Source organism: Sciurus carolinensis, chromosome 17 (genome assembly GCF_902686445.1).
Source record: "Sciurus carolinensis chromosome 17, mSciCar1.2, whole genome shotgun sequence".
NCBI lineage: Eukaryota > Metazoa > Chordata > Mammalia > Rodentia > Sciuridae > Sciurus > Sciurus carolinensis.
Window position 1 is genome coordinate 18,349,397 of NC_062229.1, and position 19,117 is coordinate 18,368,513.

The 19,117-nt window shown below is 41.3% G+C and overlaps 2 protein-coding genes across 2 annotated transcripts in view; one reads left to right on the forward strand and one right to left on the reverse strand.

Moving 5' to 3' along the window:
• Positions 1-19,117, forward strand: part of LOC124968171 (uncharacterized) — a 109,489-nt gene that overhangs the window by 19,017 nt on the left and 71,355 nt on the right. Inside the window, exon 4 of the mRNA XM_047530480.1 lies at positions 18,540-18,554. Within this exon, the coding sequence (XP_047386436.1) occupies positions 18,540-18,554 (15 nt within the window). The remainder of the gene's footprint in view (positions 1-18,539; positions 18,555-19,117) is intronic.
• On the reverse strand, positions 7,275-8,228 carry LOC124968881 (olfactory receptor 7C2-like). Its single transcript, XM_047531717.1, has one exon. The coding sequence runs from the start codon at positions 8,226-8,228 to the stop codon at positions 7,275-7,277; it is 954 nt and encodes a 317-aa protein (XP_047387673.1).

Consider the following 19,117-nt stretch of genomic DNA (forward strand, 5'->3'; position numbering starts at 1 on the left):
GGAAGGGCATGAAAGGGGATGGGAGAGTGTGAACCCTTCCAAGTCACACCTGCAGTTACCTACTTCCAACATCTAGGTCCTTCCTCCATGTAGCCTATTCACTTACCAATGAATTATTTCATCAAATGCAGTGCTCAACTGCTTTAGTTAGATTTACTGCTACTTTGAGAAAAAGATGTGACAGGGACAATTTTAGAGGAGGACATATTTGTACTGGATCTCACAATTTCAGAGATTTCAGTACATAGTGGGCTCCATTGCCTTGGGCTCAAGGTGTGGTGGAACACCATGGCCAAAAAGCGTAGTGGAGAAATGTGTCTTAAAATACACCAAGCAGAGGTAACCACAGTGTTGGATGGAGAGGTTGAGGCTCTCTTGTCTCCAGTATGGCCCACATTGTGATTCATGAGAGAAGTGCATTCACTCTTTCCCTGAGAGGCAACACCTTGCTGAGGACTCTCCTCAGGGTCTCCTTGATGTCCCTGTTCCTCAGACTGTAGAAAGGGTTCAGCATGGGGGTGACCATCGTACATCACTGAGACCATCAGACTCATCCTAGAAGGCAGTATGGCTACAGAACTGAGATAGACCCCAAGGCCAGTACCATAAAGGAGACCACCAAGAGGTGAGACCCACAGATGGAAGAGGTTTGTACTTGCCTCTGTCTGATGAGATCCTCAGGATGGATGAGAATATTTGAGAGTAGGAGTGGAGGAAGCCAGTGAGAGGGAAAAAAACCATGATGATGGCCACAGAGTACACCACTATGTTATTGATGAGGGTGTAAGAGCAGGCAAGCTTCAGAACTTCAAGAAGATCACAGAAGAAGTGACGTATTTCCATGTTTGCACAGAATGACTGCTTCAAGATGGTCATGGTCTCTGAATGGGCATCCAGGAAACTAATGAATGAGGGCCCGAAAGCCATGAGCTGACAAAGTCGTGGGTTCATGATGTTCATGTAGTGCAGGGGTGACAGATGGCCTATGACCGCTGTAATTTCTACATGTCCTATCTTGCGGGCCTTTAGTGCTCCTTCTGCTAGAAAAAGCAATAACCATCATGAGTGTTCATCACTTCCATTTCACTTTTACTATTTTTATGTGTATATTAGTACATTATAGACATAAATAATATTGGGTTTCATTTTGGCATAATCACACAAGCAGGGAATATAATTTGCACTCCACTCCTCTGTCCTACCACTTGCACTACATAAATCCAAAGAAGATGGATTTGTCAAATATAGAAATGCTAAGCCATGTGTGGTGGGCACACCTGCAATCCCAGTGACTCTGGAGACTGAGGAACGGGGATCACTAATTTGAGGTCAGCTTCAGAAACAGAGTGAGGCCCTAAGCAACTTAGTAAGAGCCTGTTTCAAAAGAAAAAAAAAAAAAGAAAAAAAGAAATAAAAAGTAAAGAAAAGGCCTGGGGATGTACTGAGTTAAATCCCCAGTACCAATCTAAATAAGTAAAAAAACAAACAAATAAATACAGAAATTCCAGGGTTTGTAAATACAAAAGTGAATCTTATGCACATTTTTCATCACCTGACACCATATTGAAATATTTTAGCACATGGAAATGGCTCTCTCAACCTTGCCTACTTGGACCATTTATATTCATTCTTTCTGAGTTTTCTTTGTGACAAATACAGTTTGGATTTATTTTAATTTTGTATTTGCAAAGAGGTGGACAATGTCAGGAGGAAGGTGAGAGGTCCTCAGAACTGGACTCCAGAAGAAAAGGAAACAGGAAAAAAAGAAGCTGAGAGGGAGAGACACAGGAGCAGAGTACGGAGTGCTCTAAGGGAGGGGCCCTCCTCTCTGCAGTGTCCCCACTGGGCCACAAAGGCTGGTCCTGTGAGCACTGTGCTGCCTCCTACCTCCCCAGGGCTGGTGAGCTCCTGCTCTTCCTTCCCAGGATGATGAGGGTCAGCTCAGCTCTGATGAAGTGCAGGAGGTATTATCAGGCAAGAGTGGTCTCAAAGCCCAGGTGATCCACTCATTCCTGGCAGCGCTGAGCTGTGTGAGAGGGAAAAGGGGCATATTTGCTATTTCCAGGATCTCCGAGGGTGAATTCTCATGAGTGCCCAATAAATTATTTCTTTGCTTGTTGCTGTATTCTCTGAGAAATTACATTCCCATGAGCAAGGAAACCAAACCAGAAAGGCAATTGTGCATGCAGCTAGTTTTACATCCCTGGGACCATCTTGTTTGCCAGCTATGTCTGTCCTTCCCCTGGGGCTTTGGCTCGTGATGTCATTTTGCCTCTGAACTTGATCTCTATTGATTATTGTCTTTCCTCATGAGTATTTCCTCACTGTGTGAGATGGAGTTCCTTGGTCTCTCCGAGGCATGAACAGGCAATATCCAATTTCATGTGAGTCCTGCACCTTAAGCGAGAGCTGTGCACAAGACCACATCCAAATCCACATGCAGTTCTTCCAATGAACTTCCCTTTCGATGACCTTGCAAAGCTTCTATGTTCACCTTTCCAAGTTCAGTGCAGAAGAAGTTCCAGGTATTTCTTTAGGTAAGTGCATTGAGAGGGGTGTTGACTGCACAGGGTGGAGTCTGTAGACATCTAGAGCTTTACATTTGCAAACAAGCTGCTACGTGGTCCTCGGCACTCAGCACAGAGAATATGGACCATCTTTAACAATTCACAAGACACTTTTCTCTATATCACAAATCAAGCATTTTTTTTAGCATTGGAATATTTTATTAAAAAACCCCAGCTGCAAATATTGAACTAATTTAAAAATTATTTTTGTCTTTTGCTTATTCCATGTATACATGTTTTTAAATCATATATAATACATGATATGAATAATATTCATACAATGCTGTGTCCTGGGATATGCACTTAAAATATTACAAACATTTTCTTTTATTTATTTTATTTTTATTGGTGCACAATTTTATTTTCTTTAATATATACTAGATCATCAGTGATTAGAGAGTTCTGGAGATAACACATGGATTTTAAGGAACAACATGAACCTCTTTTGAAGTTATACAAGTTATGTCATTGTCTATATGATTACTTGATGTTATAACTAGTCAGGAAGAAGCAGGATCTTTTTGCTTATGTGACAGTTGCTGTTATAACTTCTTCTTTCAGTAAATCAATAAAATCAAAATTTATATAATGCGATCAGTAATTTTTTATGCCCAAATTGAAAGCCTCTTTGGTCTATTGATCATCTATTCATCTCAAGAAGGACCTGGTCATTCAGGAGATATTTAAGACAGTCAATGGAACTTCACATAGTTAAACTACAGCTTGATTTTCTGGGACAATATGATTCTTTTAATAGTGTAATTTAAGAATAAAATAATAAATATATGATATTAATATTAGAATTTTGCATGCATTTGCACTAATATTTTGTCATGTGCCATCCTTACATCTTTACACAGGATAAGGATAAAAATGGTTACTGATTTTATGATGTAAATACCAATTGAATATGTGCCTTCATTTATGCATTTAAAGAAGTCTGTTTCCCTAAGTGGTGCAGAGTTCTTCTAGACAATTCAAATTCTTCATTAATGTGAAATTTTGTTTTGTTTTGTTTTGTTTTATTTTGTTTATTTTTTAATACTTTGGTTTTTTTTTTAGATATACATGACAGTGGTGTGTATTTTGACATATTTTACATGTACTTTAAAAACAATTCCAGAAAATGGTCACAGGAGGACATTGTGTCATCTTTTGGGTGACAATGTTTAGCATAAAGGAGTAGGCAATGGGGTGAGAACTTCTCACCAGAAGGGAAGACCTAGAACAGCGATGGAAAAGAAAATCACTGGGGACTTTGCAGAGTGCAATGTGCAGTGACCCCTGTTTGGGAACAATGTGGCCGCGTGATTCCATTGTCCATGGATCAGGAATGCTTGCTCTAGGGAGAACTCATATGTGCTCACTTTAACAATGTCCTGAGTATAATGATACGCAGTCTCCCTTTTGACATACTAGATCACAGGTCCAAGTCTGTGTCTCCACCTTAGCAGCTGTGCAAGGACTTATGGTTCATCACTGTCATGTGTGCACGTGATTTGAGTTAAAGAATTAGAATGTGAGTCAGGGAGGGAGGCAGAAACTCCTTAGGTAGACTCCTAGATGACCGGGAGAGGTTGTGAGTCTAATTGTTAGTGATACTGACTTTCTGAGTAGAGGAATCACTGGACAGCCTTTTATTCTGTGAATGTCTTTCACTCATGATGTCATCATGATGTATCAGGAGATCCCCACCGTCACCAGCTCACCTAAGCCAAGCAGAGATGGCTATGTACAAAGCAGGAAAGCCCTCAGGGACCCAAGAGCCCATTAAGAAATCTGACCCACATTATAGGTTAAAAAGGGTCACTGTTGGCTAGAAAAAAAGAACAAATTCAGAGACTACTGGTTTGGTTTCACCCATGTAGGAGAAACCATGGTGATTATTAACTTGCTGCAGAGAGGACCCCAGAACCTCTGCCCCTGACTTCACCAGTGACCATTCCCACTGGGGAGCCCAGGAGGAGATGAGGCAGCACAGCTCTCCTCCCCCAAGAACTGGCTGCTGCTGAGCCACTTTGTAGAGGAGTGGTCCCCTCCCTGACCCTGCCAGAGCCCTGTGGCTGACGAGGACACCACCACATTTCAGTCACTGGACCTTGACATGGGGAGGGAGTTTGCACATGGGGGCTCAGAGCCAAGGTGACCATCTGCTGGTCTGTGGGTCAGTTGCCACAGAGCTATTCCCTAAGGGAGTCCAGAGCTTCTGTAACCAGAGCTTCTGTAAGGCCTGGGCTTCTGGTCCTGGATCAAGGGCTGCTAAACCACCTCCATGTCTGGCATACTGTTACCAGAGTCTCAGTGGAGGTGCCTGCCCTCCAGTACCAGTGCCAGTATTGCTCTGGATCCCAGAGCTGTGCTCCCTCATTCATGCCTGTGACTCAGGTCTCACCTCCATGAACATTACCCAGGTCCCCATCATGTGTCACCACGAGGCAGTCTGCAAGCCAAGGCAGTGTCAAGAAGGATCCCCTTAGGCTCAACTCTTTCCATGGGAGGAAAGGAGAATGGGAGGAGCTCAGAGCCACTTATGCTGAAGACCATCAACCCTCTCTGCCCATGTGGCCTTCCACAGCATTGGGTGATGAGAGTCCCTGCATCTTTATCAACTCCAGGCTCAGGTGACAGGTGTATAGACACCATACAGAGATACACTCCCAGGTGCCAAAATGGCTAACCATAACCTACAAGAATCCCTGAATCCCTACAGGAGCAGGTATTTACATTGCAAAATTAGTGTGTGAGTGACTGATGAAACTTTCTGTGATGATACGGATGTTCTGTTGGTGTTTCCAAATGTGGTAGCCACTTGTCACTCAAGCCTTCCATACCACTGGGATTACAGGCATGAACCAGCTGAGAACATCATATTTGAAAAACAGCTACTAAGTGGAATTCTGGAAGTAGAAATTTTGGTCAGAGGACTCCCTCTTCCTTAAGGTTTAACTCTTATTGTTGTAAGATTTGACTTGAAAGAACCAAGATCACCCCTGTGTAAGAATCCTGATTTATACAGCCCTGGGGTTTAGTCTCATCACCATATCTGTGACCTTGAGTGAATGACCTTGCTGCTGTAAGCTCTTACTTCCTTATCTGAACAGAGGAGAAAGTGTCCCCATTTGCATGGTCTGGTTTGGGTGTGGTTTAAGTGTGTCTTCCTCAGCTTCCCAGGTTGGAAACTTGGTCCTCAGTGTGGCGATGTTGGCCAGGAGTTGAGTGGTTAAGAGTTGAACTGTGGGGCAGGGCTGTTAGGTCACTGGATTACTACCCCTAGAAATTATTAATTCAGTTCTACTAACACCCTGGTTGCTATGAAAGAGCAAGACTTTGCTCCAGTCTACTGGCTTTCATCTTTCCATGTGACTTCTGCTTTGTGCATGTGCTTTGTCCATGAGTCCCCTACCATGATTTGATAGGATTAGAGAGTCATATAAAAACTATGCTATACTATTTGGACATTCATCTTAGTAAACCAGGACCTATATAATACTCTCTGCTGCACAGAGTACCCAGCCTCATGTCCTTTGTTACAGCAATGGAAAATGGGCTAATACATTCCGTAAAGAAGGTACTGGAAAAAGGAATGTGATGATGTGGATAACACACTGAAGTAGCTGCTGGCACATCTTGAGTGTTGTTCTTATTGATATCTATATGTACAAATTTTCATTTCTTTTCCAGCTTAAAATCTAGTACTAATCTTTTGAATTTCTGTGTTTTTATCCAGAATCTATTTGATATTTAACTGCCCACCCCTCTGATTTTCTTTCCATTTTATAAAGATTTACTGAGCATCATTTTTTTTTTACCAAGAACTGCATTAGGCACCTTGGTTGTAAAAGTGAATAAGATATAGTTCTGACAGTTAAGGAAGCAATACTGTGGTGAATAGGAAAATTCAACCATGTTGATTGTTATGACTGAAAGGAAAAGGAGTCAGATCAAAAGTGGAAGCATTTTGAGTTAGTTTTATTCTCACCATCTCAGAAAATCTCTGTAAATGGCTATGCAATCTGGGCAACATTTCCGAAATACTTTAAGTGAACATCCCTCCACTTCAGGGGTTATGCAAAAGTGTAAGATTTAATTAAAAACTACAAACTTAGCATATTCTTGGTCATATATAGAAAGAAATGAAGTTGATTCCACAGGAGTGGGCAGCTGAGCAGATCTTGAAAAAGGTTAGGAAGGGGAGAAGGGAGGGGACGGGGGGAGGCTGAATAATGAAGACCCAGGGACTGGTAGACAGAGGCAATAAGTTCTAATGTTCTACTGCACAGTAGGGTGACTATAATCCCACAATTTTTTATATATATTTTACAAAGAACACCACGAGTTCAAAGCTTTCCAACTCCATTAAAGTTGAAATGTTTATGGAGATGGGAAATTTATAGATTTGATCATTACACATTATTTATGTTTGTCAAATTATCACAATGTACTCATAACTATGCCAGATTATTATGTGTCAATAAAAATTCAAAACAACCTCCTAGGTGTTAGTTTACATGACCGAGGAAATAACAGAATGTATTCCAGAATGTTCAAATGACTGTTTAGAAAGAGAACGGGTATTCTAACCCGTAAAGTTATGAATAGTAGCTAGGGCTAGAAAGACCCAATAGGAATACCCAAGGAAAAATTTCAAAATAAAAGCATAAGATTTGAAAGTATTGGATGAACCATGCACAACACTGTTCAACAGATTCATGCAAAGGAACTTTCACTGAGAGGCACCATCTTGCCAAGGACTCTCCTCAGTACCACCTTGATGTCCCTATTCCACAGACTGTAGATGAAAGGATTCAACATGGGAGTGACCATGGTGTACATCACTGAGGCCATCAGACTCATTCTAGAGGATGGTGAAGCAGCAGAACTGAGGTAGACACCAAGGCCAGTGCCATAGAACAAGGAGACCACCAGGAGGTGAGACCCACAGGTGGAAAAGGCTTTGTACTTGCCTTTGTCTGATGAGATCCTCAGGATGGAGGAAAAAATCTGAGAATAGGAGAGGAGGATCCCAGTGAGAGGGAAAACACCTAGGATGATGGTCACAGAGTACACCACCACGTTATTGATGAAGGTATCAGAGCAGGCGAGCTTCAGAACTTCAGGAAGATCACAGAAAAAGTGAGGGATTTTCCTGTTTATGCAAAAGGACAGCCTCAAAATGGTCATGCTCTCTGGCAGGGAGCCCAGGGCACTGATGAGCCAGGACCCTAGAGCCATAAGCAAACATAGTCGTGGGTTCATGATGACCACATAGTGCAGGGGGTGACAAATGGCCACGAAGCGATCATAGGCCATCACTGTCAGGAGCAAATTGTCCTGGCATGCAAACAAAACAAAAAAATAAATCTGTGAGATGCAGCCTGCAAAGGTGATGACTCTGCTCTGAGTCTGGATGTTCCTCAGAGCCTTGGGGACAGTGGTGGAGGTGAAACCAATGTCAGCCAGGGACAGGTTGGAGAGGAGGAAGTACATGGGTGTGTGCAGGTGGGAGTCTGAGATGGTGGCCAGGATGATGAGCCAGTTCCCCAGCACAGTGACCAGGTACATGGACAGGAGCAGACCAAAGAGGAGGGACTGCAGGTCAGGGTCATCTGTGAATCCCAGGAGGATGAAGTTTCCAGCTCCTGTTTGGTTTCCTCTTTCCATGGCGTTTCTGGGTTTACTGTGAAAGAGGGACAAGAGGTACTCAAAATTCACTCCTAATAGGTATTCTCCAGGATGACCCCAGTGGGAAATTAAGAAATCATGCATTTTGTTTAACCATTGGATTTCTTTGATGAGAAGCTGTAGTTACCATTGCAATCTGCAACAAAAGAAAATAAAACAAAACAAGTGTAGGTCAGCAGTCTCCAGAAGTGCTCTCTGGGAGGGACCAAACACCTCAGGCTCACGGGAACTCTCCAGGTATGTGCATTTCCAGGACTGAACCACCTGGACCTGATGCCCCAGGAGTGCAGCCCCAATCTTCATCTCAACAATCTCTCCACACAGGGATGCAGTGACTCTTCTGTGGACCTGAACTCCAGCGTTTGCAACATCCCCAGCAGTCCTCCCTTCCCCAGCATCCTGGTCTGGTGTGATCTGCCTAACCGTGTGGAAACATGAAGTCCCTAACTCTAGACAGATTCAGCGACCTTTGGAAGACTCTTTGGTTTACAGTGCTGATTCCTGCGATGTCCGCACTTTACAACCTCTGGATTTTGAGGCTTCTTGTGCTAAAAAGTATGGGGACACACTGCAGTTATTATTTTCTAGATTTCCCTGTAATTACTCCTTTCCTTTTATAAATCCAACCAACATTGAATTTCTAATATAGAAATCCTAAAGTTTCCAGATTGAAGCATGAATCTTATGCAAATTTTGCATCATCCTCTATTCTTATCATATCAAAATATTGTAGTATCTGGAAATGGCTTTTAAAACATGCTCACTTCAGGTACTTACTGTGTCAGTTTTCTTTTTGAGAAATTCAGTATTGATTCATTTTAATTATTATTTTTCCCCTTTATGGTCATCTATAAATGGCCTCTGTCAGTTTAATAAATTCATGTATTTCCTTTATAGCATTTATATAACTATATGATTATAAATGACATGTATGTTATAATTTTAAGTGATCTCTCAGGTTCTTTTTAAGTTTTTTCTTTCCACTTTTTTTATTGTTGTCTTTTTAATTAATTTTTTTTCTCCTTATGATATACTTGAAAGTTGAACAGAGTCACCTAGTATACTTTCTATCAAATTTTATACCTGGTAACAGTCTATTCTTGTTGGTGAGGTTTTGATCCTTTAGCCATGTTGGAAGAACGATATTATTGGATATTTAGTGAAGATTCCATTAAAGTCATTATTTAATTTGGAAATAGTTTCATCTTTACTGTATTTGGTGGCGGGGACTGTTTCCGCCATGCTGCTTGACAAGGTCTGAGCATGGGGAAGGGCATGGCAGGGCCACCATTCCTGGAAATTGCCCCTGTCATCTCTCCTGGGAATTGGGTGTTTTCTTGTAATTATCATACTTATAACTATGCAACTGCAAATCATATTCCCTGGATTGTTGTGATAAGAATTTAACCTCAGTGAGTCTGTGGAGCTTGGGTGAGGCTGAGGAATGCTTTAAAAATGTACTATATCACACATGATAAGTCTAAAGGTACAGAGTTTGAGGAGTTCTTCAGAAAACTACAGTTACAGGAACTGCTTGCTCCTATGCTGACCACACCTACCCCAGTTAATGCTTTACCAGCAAAACAGCCTGATAAAACAGAACAGGATACTTGTTTTCCCCACAGTGCAAGGAGCGCCCTACTTAGCTTACAAGATTGGGGGACGTTTGTGGTAACCACCTAGAGGGAATCAAGTGAATAATTATAAGGACCCACCTCCCACATATGCACCTCTTCCCTATACAGGAGCGTACAATGAAAATGGTGAATAAATAATCAATATTTATGGTAAGCAGACAAATGTCCAATAATGGTTGTTCCTTCAAAGGCTTGGATGCCAAGGGCCACCATGGAAACTTAAGACTAAAGAATAAAGAAACGGCATTCTCAAACAACTAGAAAAGTATTATCTTAAGATCAAATGCCCTCATTGCATGTTAAGTGGTTATGAGTAGTTTATGCTGGCTTAGGTCTCATACATGTATTACAGTAGGTAGAGGATAAATCAGTAACATAAAGAATATTAGGATAAAAATTAAGCACTCACACTGATTGATTGGCAGTAAAAGAACCTAAATTAGTTTTAACTGAGCTTGTTTAAGTGATAGAGTAGACCTTTAAGGTTAAATCAATAACATAATAATAAGAGCTAAAGATTAAGTACATGTTGTCCTTAATAGTTCAGTAAAATTAGCTTAAAAAAATAGAGACATTGTGCTGACAATAGGTCTGACACCAAAGGTAAACAAAGTCCAGTAGGATGTAAAGAGGGAAACACCTGTCACTGTCATTTGCTTATGTGAGTGACTTTAAGTAAATGTAGAAAGTTGACCCTAATGTGCCTGCTCTGTGTTAGACACCTGCTGGGAAGCATGGTTAATGACAAATCTTGTGGTAACCTCTCTATATCTTGGATCTTGTTTAATCCTGCTTTACTTAATACTATAAAAGAAGAACTAAAATAAATATGAGCAGTACTTGCTTCAAGTTGTTCCAGGGGTTCATGTTCCTCTGCACCAACCCCACCCACCCTTTGGGCAACCCATGAGTTCCTGGGACTGGCCCCCCACATTTGGATTCTCATTCTGGCCACAGACGTTTCCCTCTGAATATTTTAATCATTTTTTGAGCAAAATTTCCTGACAAGTAGAATATACATATATAGATTATAATTATTTCATAAGTGTTTTAGTGTGAGAGAGGTTTAATGTCGTGAAGAATGATGTGCCTGAGCATTATCTCTGCTGTTGTTATGATATTATTAAAACTTTAGAATTTTCTGTATTGATGAGATGTCCTATTCCTAGGAATTCATTTTAGTTTAATAGTTTCCTAAAACTATATTGACATTCTTTAAATATTATTCTTCAAATAAAAATAATTAATAAAAACTGTTTCTTTTCTAGGTCTTATATTTTTGGCTTGAAATCCCAAAATCTTATTACAATTTATGGGAAGACTTAGAATTTTTTATTTTCTTTCTTTCCAATTAGGGAATAACCCTAAAAATGGTGGTAATGTTATATTCACTGTCATATTAAAATTCATCCTGTTAAATATATAGATATAAAAATCACTACCTTTTAAATTTCTGGGTGCTTTGGAGGGAATTTGTAAAAGGTCAAAATAAGTGTTTAATGTTTAACTTTTTAGAAAAAATAATATTAAATCCATCTACATATTCTCAAATAAATATTTGTATTCCCAAATAAGTCATAAACATTGGATATAGAACAAGAGGCCACACCAGCTATCAGAGGAAAACATAAATGTATGATATGAACATGTCCATGGAGACGCCTAACTTTTGTAGAGCTACTTTCTCAACATGAGGTCTATTGTAACATTAGGGAAGTGAACATCAGTAATTGCTTCTATAATCTAAATAGATTATAGAATGAGTAAAATGAATGAGAAAATATGATGCAGAATACTTTAGATGCTAAAATAGTTCATAGGTTGACGAAATTAATATATTTGATCTATGAAGCCTTAACTATAAATCATGGAAAGATTCATGGTTTGCTGGGAAAAGGCCAGCCCGTATTATAGATTTATAAAAGATAACGTCAAAATGGTAGTAATTGCTTGAAATGTTTGATGAAGGAGGGTGAAGGTAGTTGTGATGGTTCCAGATGACTGAGATGGCAGGGTAGGGAACTCTTGACAGACAGTGGCAGTAAGAGAAGTCGGTTTCTACTAGGAAGGCCAGAGTTCCTCAGAACTGGGTTCCAGCAGAGAGAGGAAGCAAACTGAGAGGGAGAGACGTCAAGAGGCACAGTAGCTGACTTCTCAGACTGCTCTAAGTGAGGGGTTATCTCATTTTATTGTCCCCACCTGGGCCACCATGTCTGGTCCTGTGAGTGCTGTGCTGCCTCCTACCTGCTCCCACATCAGCACCCCAGGGGTGGTGAGCTCCTGCTCTTCCTTCCCTGGGTGGTGAGGGTCAGCTCAGCTCTGATGAGGGTCAGGAGCTGGTGTCAGGGAGGAGGGCTCTTCAAGGTCCAGGTGAAGTCACTCATTCCTGGCAGAGCTGAGCTGTGGCTGAGTGGATCACGGGGCATATTTACTATTTCCAAGACCTCAGAGGTTGACTTCTCATGAATGCTCATTAAATTAATTATTGCATTGTTACTCAGTTGACTTTCCATAACTGAGAAAATCAAACTAGGAATGTAATTGTGCATGCAGTCGTTTTACATCCCTGGGGACCATCTATTTTGCCAGATATGCACATTCTTTCCCCCTGGGGTTTCTGGCTCATGGTGTTGCTTACTTCCTGGACTTGATCTCAAGGGATGATTGTCTTTCCCCATGAACATTTCCTCAATAAGTGATTCAGAGCTTGTCTGTCACAAACAAGAGCAGACATCTTTCCAAGTCCACAAATAGCTTTCCTAGAACTCACACACACTTTGTCACAGCCTCTGTTCTCACCACCGAGGGACAGTGTAGCAATGTTCCAGCTGTGTGGTTAGAGATGTATGAGAAGAGCTTGTGCAGGCAGGCATCTGCATGAATCCACAACTTTCTTTACATGCTCACATCTAGTCCATTGTGTGATCCTCAATATTCCACGCCAGAGAATGAGGACCATCTTTAAAAACTTATAAGGCATGCATTTTTACAGGTCAAGTCAAACATTACTAGAAACCAGTTGAGAACAATAATACACCAAGCATGACTTTCATGTCCTGGAGTTCAGCATGAAAGGAGTAGGCAGCAGGTGAGGCCTTCAGAAGGTGCTACATCCTGTGGGGATCCCAGTGCTCAGGTGTTCGAGAATTGCAGCACTTACCTGGTTCACGCTGTATTCCTGGGTTTGTTTCCCATTCTCTTCCTCTCAAGAGGGGTGACATTCCTCACTCACATATGACATGTAGGCATCAGCCTCTAAAAAGTTGTATTATAGGACTCAGCCCTGTGAAATCCTTTTTTGGAGCCAAACAAAGAACATCAGTGTAGTTTTGAGGACAAGGTGCAGAGATTTCTGTTTGAAAAGCACGTGGCTAAGTGTTTTCATCGTCTACATACCTGGAATGATTTTTTCTTGAGGACTGGTATGTGCTGATTTTAACCATGTCCTTTAACTTGTTATTAATACACTCTCTCATTCCTCTTCAGAATGTGGTAGATCATTTCCATGAAGTCTGGACTCCACTTTAACCTTTCGGAAAGGATACACATTCCATTATTTTCATTTGTAGAATTGTCTTTGGGACAATTTTGGGAAGCCTGAGAAAAATTAGAAAAGAAGGCCAAATGTCTTAGGTAGTCTCCCACACGGCCATGGGACTCTGACACTTTCTGTAAGAGATGCTGGGTTTTTTAATGTAATCATTGAACCGACTTTACCTCTTTGAAGATCATTCAGGAATGATATGATCAGAATAGTGGAAGAGTTACCAGCTTCATCTTCCCACCTAAAACCAAGTAGAGACAACTCTCTACAAACCATAAAATCCCAGAGAACATCCACAACAATAGAGTGTAGGTGGAAAAAAAAAAAGAGGATGCTATTTACATGGAAAGGATTGCTGATGATATTGACATACTTAAGATGCCAACAGAGGCTGGGAACAAAGAAAAGCAGAGACTACTGGGATGGTATTAAGGCAATGTTCCATGGGTGAGACCTTCTCACCAGAAGGGAAGATCTACTATGTGGCTCCCTATGCCCATGTGTTTCAGGGTTTCTACACACCTGGTCCATACTGTGTTCTTGGATCCAATTGCCATTCTCCTCTTCCTAGGAATGAAGCCATCCCTTGCTCACACTTGGTACAGAGACACCAGTCTCTACAAAGTCATACTATAAGAAACAGATTGATGAAATCTAATGTCAAATTCAAAGAAAGAAAATCATGATAGAACTTCAGAGAGTATAATATTCAGTGACCCTGTTTGGCAGCAATGTGGCCAAGTCTTTTGATTGTCCATGTATCAGGAATGGTTGCTCTAGAGAGAACTTGTATGTGCTCATTTTAGCAATGTCCTGAGTATTGTGGCACATAGTCCCGCTTCTCCTTTCTGATGTTGTAGATCACAGGTCCAAGTCTGTGGTTCCACCTTAACAGCTGTGCAAGGTGTTTAGGTCCATCACTGTCATGTACATACATGATTTGGGTTAAAGAATTAGGAAGTGAATAAAAAATGGAGGAAGGCACTCCTCAGGTGGACTCCTAGGTGACTGGGAGGGTGTGACTTTAATTGTTATTGATGCTGGGGTTTTGAGTGGAGGAATCACTGGACAACCTTTTATTTTGTGAATACATTTCAGGCATTACATCATCAAGATGGTGTAGCAGGAGACCCCCACCTTCAACAGCTCAGCCAAGCCAGGTGGAGACTGTGATCTACAAAACAGGAAAATCCAGGGTGGAACCAAGAGCCCATTAAGAAATGGGAACCACATGGTGGGTAAAAAAAGAAGAGTGTTTATTTAGAAAGGATGATGGAAATGCCAGGAGATGGCTAGGAACCAAGAAGAAAAGTAGAGGGTATTGATTTCACTCATGTAGTAGGACACATGGTGATTGATAGCAGCCTGCCCCACAGAGGACACCAGTACCTTCAGCCCATGACATCACCAATGACTATTTCCCTTGGAGAACTCCAGAGAGGGAGATGTGGCTCCAAGGTTCTCTTCTCCTCAGGAACTGACTACTTTGGATTCACTTTGGAGAAGATGTCATATCATTCCACACCCTGCAGAGTCCTGACTCCTATGCTGTTACTGCTGTCCACTAGAATTACATTGTCCAGGTCCTGCCCTGTGTCTGACCTGGGCATGACTATGTTTCAGGTACTGGACTCTTTTCATGAGGAGGTAGTGTGCACTTGCATATCCAGAGCTGAGATATCACTGCATGTGACCATATGCTGGACAGTGGATCAGTTTCTGCAGTGAGATATTCCCCAAGTTATCCCAAAGCTTCTTTAAGTTTCGGAGGAGGCCTGGTCCTCCAGTCCTTGATCATTGACTGCTTCTGAACATCCACATCTGGCACAGAGTTACCAATGTGTCAGTGGAGATGGCTGCACCCTGCACCAGCACCATTACTATTCTGGATTCCAGAGCTGTATGCCCTCCATATATGCCTATGATTCAGGTCTCAGGTACATGACCACTCCCCATGTTCTCCACATCTGACATCCATCCAGTGTCACCATGAGTCAAACCATAAGCCAGATCAGTGCCAAGAGGATTATGCTCAACACTATCACCATGGTTCAGAGGTATTATGTCTTTGCTAGCTTCTCTAGGGAGAGACATGGTGGAAGGTTGTGGCAGAAGGAAGCTACTCAGCACATGGTAACTGGGAAGCAGAGAGAGAAAGGGAGCATGAAGGGGACAGAGAGAGGATGAACACTTTGAGATCACACCCAAGTGACCTACTTCCTTCACTAGGTCCCACTTCCAAGTAGCCCATTCATTAATCAACTGTTTTAGTTAGCTTTATTGCTGCTTCTAAACCGCAGAGCTGACAAGAATAGTTTTAGAGAAGGAAAATTTATGGTGGAGCTTATGATTTAAGAGGTGTCAGTCCAAAGACAGCAGCTCCATTGCCCTGGGTCCAAGGTGTGGTGGAATACCATGGCAGAAGAGTGTGATGGAGGAAAGTGGCTCATGACATGGCATTAAGAAGCACAGAGAGAGAGTCCTGCTCACCAAGAGCAAAACATGTGCCCTAAAACCACACCTCCAATGACTCATCTTCTCCAGCCACACCCTACCTGCCTACAGAAGCTCTGCTAGTTCCCACTAGGGGATTAATGCCCTGAGTACATTCAAACTGTCACAACCCAATCATTTCACCTCTAAACTTTCTTGCATTTTCTGACCTGTGAGTCGTTGGGGCCAACATATAGCTAAACCATAACATCCAGTGATGAGGTCAGAGCTCCCACAACCAGATGCTGACTAATAGCTGTACCTCTAAACCTTGCTGCACTGGGGATCCTGCTTCCAATACATGTGCTTCTGGGGATACTCCAGATGCAAACCATAACAACACCTCACACCCTCCTGAAGGAGCACAGCCAAGTAGACAACTTGGTTTTATCCCAGTGATACCCATTTTGGACTACCAGTCTTCTGAACTATAACATAATTAATTGGTGCTCTTTTAATTAATCAAGCTTTTCATTGGTTCCAGCAGCAAGAGGAAATGACCATACCTGGCAATCCCCATGTTCTTGTTTTAAGTTGGTCAGCCACTACCCCTGGCCAACTCATGGTGTCTATGAAGCAGAGTTGAGAAGGCATGTTGGATGGCAGCTCAGGTGTGCTTTTCACAAGGATAAATTCGGGAAGGGAGTTTTTAAGCAAAGGAGCACAATGGACAATTTTTTATCTTTTTATGAAATATGTATAAATCTATATTCATTTAGACTTTGTGAATTTGTCTTTTCTCTAAATACATCAATACAGTAGAATATGAAAATACAAATTCAATAAAATCAGAATTTTTATTAGTGGTATAAAAATAAGTGCAGAAGAAAAAGATTTTGAAATAAAGGTTGCTCAGGATTGTTAAAGTAATTGGATCAAAATAAACTATATTACAGCTTTAATGCCCAAATAAGGAAGTTGTAGGAAAGATCTTCAACTGTACTGGGCTGTAGAAGACAATGTCAATGAACACTCTGAGCATACTCAGGTAGAAGAAAACGAAATAAGTAGAACTGAGAACATAACTGATGAATTCAATTTTCTTAAATAAACAGGAAAGAAAAAACAAATGGAATCCTAGGGAATGTATTTAGAACATGTTAGGCATTATAAAACATAACCTTGTAGATATACACTGTTTAGTCAATTAGAGTAAAAATACATATTATGATATATGATCCTACGAGGTTAGCCAAAAATAGAGAAAGAATCAATGCAAGGAGCTCATGCCTCACTGATCGTGTCTGTCAAGCCATCACCTGTCACCTGAATGTGTGCCACCATGCTGATGGTACTTCAGTAAAGCAGGAATGCAGTATAACACAAAATCACGAAAAGGTGCTCATTTTCACTAAAGATACAAGGCAGTGCTGTGGTTTGGATATGAGGTATCTCCCAGAGACCAGATGTGGGACAAGGCAGGAATGTTCAAAACTGAGGTGATTAGGTCACAGAGCTGTAACCTAATGGGTGGATTATCCCTTAAATGGATCTCCTGGGTGATAACTGTAGGCAGGTAGGGTGTAGTGGAGGAGCTAGGTAATCAGGGGCATGCCTTTGGGTTTGTACTTTGCTCCTGGGAGTGGAGCTCTCTCTGCTTCCTGGTTGCCCTGCTTTGAGCTGATTTCCTCCTGCTCACCCATCTCCATGATGTCTGGCCTCATCTCAGGCCCAGAGGTGTGGAGTCAGCTGTCCATTGACTGAAACTCTGAAATGAGAGCCAAAATAAACTTATCCTTCTCTAAATATTCTTGTCAGTACTTTAGGTCACAGCAAGGAAAAGGCTGACTAAATCAGGAATTAAAAGTAGAATACAGTTGTGCCTGTATAACAGCATTTTGGTCCCTCACGAACCTCACTTAAGATGGTGATCTCATGAGTTTGCATCCCCTGGTGACACCACGCCAACATTAAATTGTGTACGTGGCTGTGATAAAGGAGCAGGACTGTCCTCCCCACATCTCTCTGGCTTCCCGTCTCTCCATGTGATCTCTCCCACTTGGGTGTGCTCCTGGCACAGCTCCAGCCACTAGAATGGGATGAAGTCAGAGGCTCCCTCACCAGAGCTGGAGTCATGCTAATTGGACTTGATAGACTCCAAACTGTGAGAATAATGGACTTCTTTATAACATAATCCATCTCTGGCACTTTGTTATAGTAATGCAAATGGACTAATATGTCACATAAAGGAGATATTGGGAAACAGTGATGTGATGTGTATAAAACATGGAAATACTGCTGTCACCTACTGAGTGCTGTTGTTATTAATATCAGCATTTATTACTCTGAATTTATTCTCCAGCTCAAAATCTTTTATTCAGTTTAAAATTTGACTTTATCTGTTGTCGATTTTATTTTATATTTAACCGTCTGTCCTGCTAATTTCACAACATTTGACAAATATTCACTGAGAAAAAGTCATTTCCAATGATAGGATGAGGCATTGTGATTGCAAAGGTGGGAAAGGCATTTCTGAAATTTGAGGAATTGGTAGAGAGGATGAGTAGAAAAATTCAATATAGTTGGTGTGATGGGAAGTACAGTAATGTGATATAATGGGGTTAATTTATTCAAACCCTTTTAGACATCATTCCTGTAAATGAGTTTTCAAGACAGCATTCACTCAGTACTGTAGGTACACATCACATAATTTTGAGGATATATGTCAGTCCCAAAGACCAGAAGCAAGAGCTGCAAGTTCTTGCTCATATGAGGAAGCAGGTGAAATTAATGTGACAGAAGTTGCGAGTAGCACAGTGGTCCCCAGAACTCAGGTGGAGTGATGGGGAGGTTGGGTAGAGGCTGTGAAGTCCAGTTTCATGATTGAAATGATTTTTAAAGCTCTACAGCATTATAGAGGAAAATAGTTCATAGCAATTGATTTTATAACTTTAGAAAACTAGAAGAGAAGAAAGTGGGACACCCTGGTGAAAAGAAATGATAAGTGTTTGAGTAGATGGAAATGCCAATTGCCTTGATTTGATCAGTATATGTGTCACACATGCATGGAGATATCACACTGTGCCCAATCAATGTATGCCAGTATCATATATCAATCAAAATACAAATGTCCATACCTCAGTGTAAGTAATTGCAAATGAAAAAGCCCAGTTGTATTTATACAGAATTAAAATGTCTGCTAAGATAGGGTACAGGTGATCCAATAGGTTGCATTATGAACAGACCTTAGGTGG

Excerpts from the sequence above, each read along its gene's own strand:
- LOC124968881 (XM_047531717.1), bottom strand. The coding sequence starts at position 8,228 with ATGGAAAGAGGAAACCAAACAGGAGCTGGAAACTTCATCCTCCTGGGA.